Here is an 11,414-nt window from a genome sequence, read left to right as displayed (position 1 = left end):
CTGGGGATCGAACTTAGTTCCTCATGCTTGCAAAGCCAGCTCCGGGATTCCTTATCTTTGGGGGCACCTCACAGAGCCTATAGGAGAGTTGAAGTAAGACTGTGTTGATGAACAGTAGATAAATTCCTCAGGAATGGGTTCTGCTATTCTGGGGACCCAGGAGGATTAATGTAGGAGGTGTAGTTGAGTCAAGACACTGGAGGTGTGGGCCTGGGTTACAAAGCTAACTTAGGCAAGCACAGATGGTTTGGGAAATCCTGAGTGTTGTTGGAGAGAATGAAGATAAAAATGGGTCTTTCAGCCAAGGTTAAAGATGGATAGGAACTAATTCAGTACACGGTTTGGATAGAAGTATGAAATTGACTGAGTTAGAGGTAGTCATGTGCAAATTATCTGTGGGACTGTTCGGGCTCTGGGTTGGTGCTGACTTCACTGCTGAATGAATGAGGCACTCTAGCTTTATCATCCTCTCTCCAGGGCCAGGGCTGACAACAGGCGTGGATCCTCCAGGGACACTGCATAGGTGTTTGAAGGACCTGCTTGATCAGTGTGGTTCTAACTGCAGTGGGCTGGGCTGTTTTCTGAAATGTCCTCACCTGAGTAGCAGCTGCTGGGTAAGGGATGCCAGGAGCCACCTGGAGCAAAGCCTGTCAGGTTGCTGCTGAGGTGTTAAGAGTGGCCATAGATGTTTGGGGACCTGGAGGCAAATGGCTCCATGCATATCCTGCTGCTAGCCTGTGGTTAACCCTTTGTGATGACAGGTTAAGAAGGAAAGGCAGGTGGCAGGAATGTGAGGTGGCTGGTCACTTTGTTTATGCAGTCAGAAATTTGAGAGCAGAGAGGAAACAAATCTAGACCCTGAAAATTCAAGGCTCACCTCCAGTGGCCCACTCTCTCCAACAAGGCTCTGTCTCCTGAATGTTCCTTTTAAACAGCATCACTGAGGACGAAGTAAGTGTTCAAACACATGAGCCTCTGAGGGCCATTCTTTCTTAGGACGCATCAGCCTTGTAGATCCTCCCAAGGAACCCTGCACACCTAAGATTTCACATCCATCTTGTGGGGCTGTTCAGGTCCTGAGATGGGGAAAAGGAAGAGACAGACATGATCTGAGGGTAAGCTGGGATGTCTGCCTGCAGCATTTAATTGAAAATAGGACATACCTTTTATACTCTATAGTTGCACATAGGCTTAAACTGGGAGAAAGGAGGAGCATGTGAGCTGTCGTGTGGCTTGAGGTCAAGAGTTGAATCTAGCATTGACCTTGACAGTAGGCACAGTCATATGTTAAGGGAAAGACCACAAGTTCCTCTTGCCAGATATAAGGAGAATGATTGCTCTAGCAAGCAGGAACTTTCCTCAAGCCCCCAGAGAATGGAGACCTTTATCTTAATGCCTGACCTTGGGAAAAGGACTTCTTCTGGGGACCAAACACTATATTACAATTTAAGGGCAATTTTCATTCCTCAAGGAGGTAGGAATTGAGCTATTCCCTAAATGTGTCCTTTTGTGTCTTACTGTTCCCCTCTTATGCTCCTAAAAGGGAAGGTCTTGATATCTTACTCTTTTTCCATTATACAGTATCATTCTGATTTCTCTGCACTTATTTAATGAACTCTTGCCCTCAATGGCCTCAGGTTCTGGATCTGAATTTTAGGCATTTCATCCTCAGAATCAGGTATGCCTAGTGAATCTCTATTCTTGGTGTGATTAGGAGGCCACGATGGAATTCATGGATCTGCAGTGGCAGGGATTTTTTTTCCTAAGGAATTATTTTGTTTAGATAGGCTACCATCGTACACATTTTTATCCGTTACCAAAGCCCGCACAAAATTTCCCAAAGGGAAAGGCATTAATATGGAGAATCATTAAAAATGAAAGTGAAAGCTGGGTGTTGGTTGTGCACGCCTTTAATCCCAGCACTCAGGAGGCAGAGGCGGGTGGATCTCTGTGAGTTCGAGGCCAGCTTGGTCTTCAGAGTGAGTACCAGGATAGGCTCCAAAGCTACACAGAGAAACCCTGTCTCAAAAAACCAAAAAAAAAAAAAAAAGTGAAAAGGTACTGGAGAAGTGTGGTCTGCAATGCTGAAATGCTGGAACTTTGTCAAGCATCAATGATCGCCATGCAGTCCACATCAGGACCATATAATACATGGTTTCTAATGACTTTTTGATTCTTACTTGGCAGACTGTCCTTGGGTCACACGTGTATCACCATTGATTTCTCCTTTTTCTGTCTAAATGCCATGGTTTGAATATTACTGTTTGACCAGCCAGTTGATCAGTTGATGGTCATCTGTGTTGTTTTAATTTTGGTCTGTCACAACGGATGTAGCTGTGAACATTGTGTACAAGGTTTTCTTCTTTGTTTTGTGGGAGTGGGGGTTGTTTGTTTGTTTTGTTTTGTTTTTTGAGACAGGGTCTCACTATGTAGCCCTGGTAGGCCTGGAACTGGCTTTGTAGATCATGCTGACCTCAAAGGCTCAGAGGCTTGTCTTCCTCCCCAGTACTGGGATATGTGTACTCGACATTCATGTGTGTGTGACTCACCACAAATGGTACACGTTTTTTTTTTGGGGGGGGGTTGTTTGTTTGTTTGTTGTTTATTTGTTTTTTCCAAGACAGAATTTCAATGTGTAACAGCCCTCGATGTCCTTAAACTCAGTTTGTAGATCAGGCTGGCCTTAACTCACAGAGATCAACCTGCCTCTGGTTCATGATTAAAGGCAGGCATTACTGCCACCCTGCTGCATTTTGTTTTTATATGTGTGGGGACATCATGTTTTCATATCTCTAGCTAGAATTCCTGAGTGCAGAATGGCCTGGGCCTCCCTGTGCAGGCATTTGAGGAGCTGCTGGGCTGTTTTCCATGGCTGCACCTTTTTCCTGCCCCATTCAGTCTGCAGGTTCCACACTGACATTTGTTGCCCTCTGTGTTTTCTATTACTACCATCCAAATGGGTACACAGCAGCATGCATCTATTGCTCCTGTGGTTTTTATTCCCCTTTTCCCCAATGATTTAAGACATTGAATGTACTTACGTGCTTTTCTTCTGTTACTAGAACTGGCGTGTGTCCATGCCAAAGATTTTCCTATGCTGAGTGGGAAGGGAAGGGGAAGGAAAGAAAAAAGGAAGGAAGGAAGGAAGGAAGGAAGGAAGGAAGGAAGGAAGGAAGGAGAGTGATATTAGCTTTTGGAGTGACTGTTTTGTTTTCCTTTTCTTGTGTGCATGTGGGGTGTGTATATTTATGTGTCTATAGGTGCACATGTAAATGTATGTAGAGACCTGAAGTCAGACTCTGGTATTGTTTATCTGGAGCCAATCAACCATCTTGTTTTTAGACACAGGGTCTCTCACTTGCCAAGTAGGCTAAGTCTCAGGCAGGGATCTGACAGTTTGGCATTGGCATTAGGAGATCACCACTGTGCCCAGCTTTTTGTGTGGGTTTTGGTGTATAGAACTCAGGTCTTCATGGTTGCAAGGCAAGTACCTTTCTTAAAAAGCTATCTCCCTAGTCCTGAGTGATTAATATTGTCAACAGACTTGCTTCCAACTTTCTTAGCTTGAATGCTTGCTCTCTCATCACTGCTGGTCTGAGTTCTTTCCATTGTGTGTCTGTTACTGCTAATCATAAGTCCTTTGGTGGGACCAAGATATTACTCTGAGATTTGCAAGTATCTTCTCAATGAGACTTCTGAAGTCATAACCTCTGTCTTCCTAATGGGAAGATAATTCTAAGGTGATTCACTGTGTGCTGACAGAGTTTCTTTCACATCATGCATTCTATGGGGGGAAAGGCCTTTCCTGGAAATTCTATAGTTGCTTATGATTGGCCCCTCAAGGGCTAACTCTCTTTAGCTAGGACTTTGGACTCCAAATGTGTACCTCTCTGAGTGTCTTGATTCTTTCCCTGTTGCTGTGATTCAGTGAATAAGGCTTGGCTCACAGTCCATCATGGTAGGGATGTCAAGATGTCAGAAGCCTAACACAGCCAGTCACATCACATCCACAATCAGGAAAAGAGAGCAATGAATAATAGCTCATTTTCTCCATATTTTACAGCTTATGATCCTATTTCAGGATTACCCACAATTAAGATGAGTCTCCCCACGTTGATCAATGTAATCAAGATAATCCCCCACAAGTATGGTCAGAGTCCCATCTCCTGGGTGAATCTAGATCCCATCAAGTTAATAGTGAAATGAAACCTCTCACTGAGCTGGAATAATTTCACCTAGGCTGCCTTAGCCATCATCTCACCCCTAGAATGTATCATCTGGGTAGTTCTGAACTTTCCAAAGGAAAGGGTTAGAAGCCTCAAACCTTCTACCAAAGACCTGGTCTTTGCTTTCGTTCTTGCTCTGGCCCTTCCTGTGACTTAAACCCTGAAACCCTGTTACAGCCCTCATCAACCTCATCAGTACAGTTAACTGAGGAAGTGCAGCAGGACTTCCTGTCTGAAGGTTTAGAGGTACTGTCAGCAGTTCAAGATCTGTCCTAAAATAGTTAAAGAAAATACTCTGAAGCCCCCCTTTTTGGTATGGCATCCTGCTAATAGGGCCTGGGAAAGCCCCTTCAGATATGAGGTGCTATTGAGTGTGGATTATCTAGAAGGAAGTGCTGTTTCATGTATTGGGGGGGGGGATGGCATTCAAAGTATTAGCTCTCTGAGGGTGGGTGTTCCATCGTGCTCACAGTTAGTCCCCAGGACTTGGGGGCATCAGGTACTCAGTGGGTATGTACTTGAAAACCACATGGAGAAAGGAAAGAGGGAGGATCTGTGTATTCCAGCCTGGAACTCTTCATGTAGCCAAGGGTAACCCTGAATTCCTGATCCTCCCACCTCTACCCAACTGGCTTTTCACATGCTAGGAAGCATTATACCAACTGAGCTGTGTCCCCAGGCCTGACTGTTGTCTTTCTCTGAGCAGGTGCATGTTGGTAGTAGCCCTTGACTCATGAGTCTTTGAGTTAAACGCTGGAACTTGAGAGTGGTATGAGAAGCTATGTCCCCTTCTGTTTTCAGTTCTCGGTGTTGTGTTCAGTAGATTTTGAGATACATACTTTGTTATGTTAGGTGACTTTGCTCAACTGTAGGCTAATACAAATGTTCTGAATATGATTTTAAAAAAGACTAAGCTAAACTATGATGCTTGGCCAGTTTTAAGTATATTAAACACAATTTCTACTTAATAATATTTTCAGTTTATAAAGCATTTATTAGGACATCATCCCAGTGGAAGTGGAGAGTCTGGATATTTATCCAAAGGGTTCTTTAAACAAGACATGGGGCTCCACTGTGTCAGCTTTCTGTCATTGTGACAAAATGTTTGACATCATGACTCTTGCTAAATAGCACATATGTGTGCCTACCCATCAGCTCGTCTGCAACCTCTTCTCAGGCCCTCCTTTCTGGGAAACCCCAATAGAGAGCACCGGTCCTGTCTGTGCTGTTATCAGATGGGAGACAAACACCTTCACATCGAAACTCTGCTTTTGAACTTTTCGTTTTGTCTCATGACGGCAGTGAAAGTGAGAAGCACAGAGAAGCTGCCAGCCAGTCTTGGGCTTCCTGTGCAGCAGGCACGCGATCCTGTGAGGTTCAGCTTTTGCTCCAGATAGCTGGGGCAAGGGGCTGAGGTGAAGCTCACCGATAGAATGAATGCTTAGCATGCACTCCGGCTTTGATCTCTGGCACTCCGACATAAAGCTTTGCCTCTGGCATCTCTCTCTGCTGGTGCTTGGGAGTAGCACCTGGCAGAGTCACTTACCCTGGAACACTGATAGTGAAATCCAGCCATGCTTAAACAATGCAGGACCATCTCCCCTTTCCTTCTTAGTATTCTGTAAGGACACATCCGCTTGCTTGGAGAGCTCTCAAGCTGTATGCACAAACTTTGCTCCGAGCGCACAATGACTTTCTAAGCCCAAGTTACACATGCACAAAGTACAAAGTGGTCACAGGACTCTGCCCTCCCCATGAGTTTTTGCTGACGTTTGGTGACATATCCTTCCATCTCCTCTGTACCTTGCAAAACAAGCTTCCTGTTTTGAACTAGGTCTAGAAGGGGGCCAGCCCTACTACACCTGTGTCCACACACTCAGATGCACACTTCCTCCAGTATATTTGTACAGCCTTATGTTGCTTTACCACATTTCTCTTCTGGCCTCACAGATCCCAAATGTTAGCCTAAAGTACTCAGTCAGCATATTAAGCCGAGAAGTGAGTGGGTATTCCGTGGAATGCTACCTCGGTGCAGTTTCTGATTGTTGTGTTTGGTTACGACCACATTGCTAACTGTCCTCCTCCTTCACAGCAGAATGGAAGCCAGGCAAGGAAATCAGCTGACTCAGGAGCCGGAGTGAGAGCGACACACCCTCCGCCCCAGCCTGCACCATGAACTTGCCTTCACCTTCTGCACGTTGAGAGCCAAGGGAGGGGTACATTGCCAGAGAGAGATGGCTTTCTTTACTCCCTGGAAGTTGTCCTCTCAGAAGCTGGGCTTTTTCTTGGTGACTTTTGGCTTTATATGGGGGATGATGCTTCTGCACTTCACCATCCAGCAGCGGACTCAGCCTGAGAGCAGCTCCATGTTGCGGGAGCAAATCCTGGATCTCAGCAAAAGGTACATCAAAGCACTGGCAGAAGAAAACAGAAACGTGGTGGATGGACCATACGCTGGCGTCATGACAGCTTATGGTGAGTGTGGTGGCATGGAGTTGGGTTGCTCCACTGAGCACGCCTGGGCTTCGGAGGGACCCCAGAAGTTCCCACATGTGGGCTTGCTCTGGATTGAAGATTCTCTGTTTTCATGGGCAATGATTATATTTGTTTTTGTATGTGCATCATTTTGGTCTTTGTATTTATATGTGTGAGTGTGGATATACACATGCCAGAGGTCAGAAAGTAATCTCAGGTGTGAGTCCTTACATTTTACCTTCTTTTCAACAAAATCTCTTGTTGGCAGCTGCATGCCAAGCTCACTGCCTCCTGAACTTCTGAGAGATTTTCTTGTCTCTGACACCTGTCCCTGAACAGGCATACTTGGATTATATATGCATGCTCCTGTAACTAGATTTATGTGGGTTCAGGGGATCTGAACTCAGGTCTTTACACTTGTTCAGCAAGCTCTTCTACTGACTGAACCACCACCTCAGCTCGCAGCTGTACTTTTAGAAAGGTAATGCAGTGGCATTTGTGGGACTTTAAGCTCCTGTACACACAGACACACACCCATCCCCTCCCCAGGCATGCCAGTCAGCACACTGGAGCGTCCTGGATTGTGTTTGCTGCCAGTCCTCACTCTGTAAACATATTTCTAGACTGTGCCCACAGGAGTGTGTTCATGGAATGCCGACAAACATTTTCACTCTCTGTCCTTAAACAAGATGTAATTAGATACAGTGGAGGGGGACTGGGTGACGGGGATTATGTTTTGGATGCTGTCAAGGTCAGTGCTGAGCTAATAAACTGCCTTGTAGCTTTAGTGTTTGATATCTCAGACTTCATTGCTTGTCTTTAATTTTGCTCACTCCGAAAGCAATCTTCTTGTACTCATTGCTCATTTCTAGGTGCCTCAAATTCATTTTCAAAGGGCACATGAGGGCTTCCCTTCCCTAGCATTCTGGGTTGGATCCATGCATAGCGGCACATGCCTGGAAGCCCAGCACTGTTGTGCTTCTGGCAGAAAGATCAGATGCTTCAGGGTCGCTCTCAGCTACCTAGGGTGTTTGTGGTTAGCTGGGGCCACATGAGACTGTGTGTGTGTGTGTGTGTGTGTGTGTGTGTGTGTGTGTGTGTGTGTGTGCAGATATATTAAAAACAAACTATATATGTGAAAAATATCTTATTTTTACTGTTCGGGAAAGTTATGCTTAGTTTAGAAAAATTGAAGGTGTAAACAGGAAAACAAATGAGGAAAATCACATAAAATTATGCTTCATGCATTATACATAATTAGCATTTAGTGTATATTCTGATATATTTTTCCATCATCATCATCATTATTGAATGTGCATGCCCACTCATGTATCTGGGTGCATGCACCACTGCACATAGTGGAAGTCAAAGGACAGCCTTTAGGAGTCAGTTTTCTCCTTCCACCATGTGGGTCCCAGGGATGGAACTCAGGTCATCATGCTTGCGCAGCAAGTCCTTTTACTCTCTGAGCCATCTCGTCTGACCCTGATGATGCAAAATGCACATACAGATTCTTATAAAATATACACATTGTCTGCAGATGGACCTTGGGTTGCACCATCTTGGAGATTCTACCTCCCAGGATGCCCTGTGGGTCCAGAATGACCTGGGTTTCTAGAGGGTGAGCTCTTGTGATTCATCAAATTAAAAACTGAGCCATCAACCCCAGACTTAGTGTTTGGGACTTAGACTATAGATGGCATGCTGTGGTGCTGTAGAAGAGCTGGTGTTCTGCTTTATGGCCCAGTCAAGGACATGCCCTCAAGGAGATAGCATCCACATAATCATTAGAACACTTGCTGCTGTAGGTTGTATTTGGGCAGCTGGAGTACAGACACGGGAAATCATGTGCACACAGAAGCTTGGTTCTGTGGGGTGTGTGTATGTGTGTGTGTGTGTGTGTGTGTGTGTGTGTGTGTGTGTGTGTGTGTGTGTGTGTGTGAAGAGATGATAGCTACAGGCTGAGGAACCCTAGTGTTCTTTCACAGTTCTTAGGATCAGAATGGTCACACTATCTGCTTTTAATACATCTCTTTGAGCTTTGTCAGCAATAGTCTTTGTGGGATGGCTCTGTTGGTAAAGTGCTTGTCATGAAACCATGAGGACCTGAGCTTGATCCCCAGCACTGATATAAAAAGGTCAGGCATGGACAGCAACCTGAACCTACAACCTCAGTACCAGCGATCTTCAGGCTCACTAAAAGACCCTGTCCCAAAAAAACAATAGGGAGAGCTAAAGATGAGGAAGATATCACACACACATTCACAAGCTCACATAAACACCACACATAGACATCATACATAGACACACACATGGACGGAGGGAGGGAGAGAGAGAGAACAAGCTCAGCAACAAACATGAAATGCCCAACCACACAAGTCATATGACTCAATGACTTGACTTAATCGTCCATCAGTTTCAGAGATCAGTTACCGACAGAGAGAAAAGACTAGCACAGAACATTGGTGTTGCATAAGTGTGATGTGACCTGTGGTAGATGCTGTCTTAAAGGTTTTAATCCTACATGTACTTTGTTATACCCTTGTTGGGAAAGGACAATAACTTAGTTGTAATTTCCTCTAATCACAGTTTATCAAACTTTTTCTGTGGGCAAGACAAAAACATATGAGTTAAATATTTATAGACTTGTGATCTTACTAGTTGTTTTTATTATGTGTTGATAAAAAGCTCAGAGTGCAGGCTTCCTGCATATTCTAGAGAAAATACATCTGGTCTTAGCTTGTTTGTGTGTGTGTGTGTGTGTGTGTGTGTGTGTGTGTGTGTGTGTGTGTTATGAAAGTAATCCAGGACTGGGGTGATAGCTTACAAGAGGACTGGGGCACCTACATTCAATCCCCAGAAACTATGTTTAAAAAACAAACAAACAAACAGACAGACATAATTGGTATGCCATTGTAATCCCAGCACTGGGGAGGCAGAGACAATTATATCCCTGGACTTATTGGTCAGTTGACTGAGCTCACTTTATGAGCCTTGGAGACTCTCTATTAAACAAACAACAAATAAAAACAAACAAGATGGATGGCATTTTTGGAATGACAGTTAAGGGCTCTGGATTCCTTTACATGCACACGCATGCTTACACATACACACACACACACACACACACACACACACACACACACATCTCAGAGTCTTCCATTGGAATTTCATCACAGGGAATTGCATCTCAAAGGGCCTATAGGAATTATTTATTCTAACCCTTTCAAGATGAGCCTCAGTGAAGTAATAATTCATCTCTCCCCTCATACCAGCAAACAGTGACACAGGAGTCACTAGTGAGTCTTACATGGTTTCCTCCCACCATGCTGACATGCCAATCTAAGTGGTCTTTGGAGCTGAGTTTCTAGAACTTACTAGAGTGTATGTGGTTGAGGTTTTTGAGACTGTCCTGTGGTGAGGTCCACTGAGACAAGGTTTCCTGGTCCTATTGATGTTTTAGATTATGTAAGTCTGTATTTCAGTAAGATTTTACTTACATAATGTTTTCATTTTATTCTGTCGCAGTTACACAGCACTCTGACCAAAAACAACTTATGGAAGGAAAGGATTTATTGAGCTTACACTTCCATTCAGAGTCCATCACTGAGGGAAGTTGAGTCAGGAACCTGGATGCAGGGACCATGGAGGAACACCACTTACTGGCTCACTCTCTGTCTCCATCCCTGGCTCCCTCATGTTCTCATGCTTAATCATATAGCCCAGGACCTCCTGCTAGGAATAGTGCCACCATAGTGGGTTGGGCCTTCCTATTTCAATTTTAAAAAATCAAAAGAGTCCCTCATGGACATGCCCAGAGAGAGGCTGTTACTTGACTAAAACTCTTGTCAGGCTATTATAGACTGTATTAAGTGGGCAGCTAAAGATCACTAGTACACATGGTAAGCTTTTAGCAGGAGATACCAATAGCCCCTGCCTAGTTGTGACAATCAAAAATATCTCCTGGTATGATGATAATAAAGGTTTGTTTTTGTTTTTGTTTTGGAGTCTTGAGTTGGGTAACCTCACTGTTCCCTTGGCTTAGGATTTTGTACACAAGCAGCTAAGTGACAGGGTGATATTAGGTAGGGTGTGATCTAGTGCTAATCTTGGGAAGTTGGAAAGACATTCTGGTGGCCCTACCTTCTCCTTTAAATTGTCACCATTGGTGACATTGACAGATAGGCAGCTCTGGAAGGTGAAGGCAGGAAGATCAGGAATTCAATCAAAGTCATCTTTGGCTACAAAGAGAATTTTAGAGACCAGCCTGAGCTACATGAAAGTCCTGTCTTGGGTAGATACAGAGACTGTGGGATATTGTATGCTTAGCTGGGCTGTGTGGGCCATCTGCTTGCAGACTCTTGCTTATCTGCCATAGACACAGCCCATGTCAGTGTACTGCCTGACATTTGCCCTGGAAGAATGAACAATTGGTCCCATGTGTCCAGGATCTGGGTCTACCTTGAAGGGATCCCATTAGTAGACTGAATAAACTTTTCATCTAAGAAGGGATTTGGTAAGAGTGGGAGGGAGGGGAATGAGAGATAGAGAAATGGGGTGTGTGTGAAAATTACCAAAAAGCATTATGTCCATGTATGAAATTGTCAAAGAACAGGAAAGTGAAAAATCTCTCTTCCCATTCCCATGTTGGTAGAATCAGAGCATCCTGGAATACTATAAATAGATCTGATGAGATCGATCCGTAGTCTGTAA

At 44.4% G+C, this 11,414-nt stretch overlaps 1 protein-coding gene across 4 annotated transcripts in view; it reads left to right on the top strand.

The window, feature by feature from the left end:
• Positions 1–11,414, top strand: part of Mgat5 (alpha-1,6-mannosylglycoprotein 6-beta-N-acetylglucosaminyltransferase) — a 292,133-nt gene that overhangs the window by 92,527 nt on the left and 188,192 nt on the right. For 2 of the 4 annotated variants that reach the window (XM_027417769.2, XM_027417771.2), the window contains one exon: positions 6,322–6,701. In XM_027417769.2, the coding sequence (XP_027273570.1) occupies positions 6,461–6,701 (241 nt within the window). In that variant the 5' untranslated portion in view covers positions 6,322–6,460. Of the gene's footprint in view, positions 1–6,318; positions 6,702–11,414 lie in introns of all 4 variants that reach the window. The other 2 variants (XM_027417768.2, XM_027417770.2) reach the window with 1 other exon arrangement.

Source organism: Cricetulus griseus, chromosome 5, assembly GCF_003668045.3.
Source record: "Cricetulus griseus strain 17A/GY chromosome 5, alternate assembly CriGri-PICRH-1.0, whole genome shotgun sequence".
NCBI lineage: Eukaryota > Metazoa > Chordata > Mammalia > Rodentia > Cricetidae > Cricetulus > Cricetulus griseus.
This window is presented reverse-complemented; position numbering and strand designations above follow the sequence as displayed.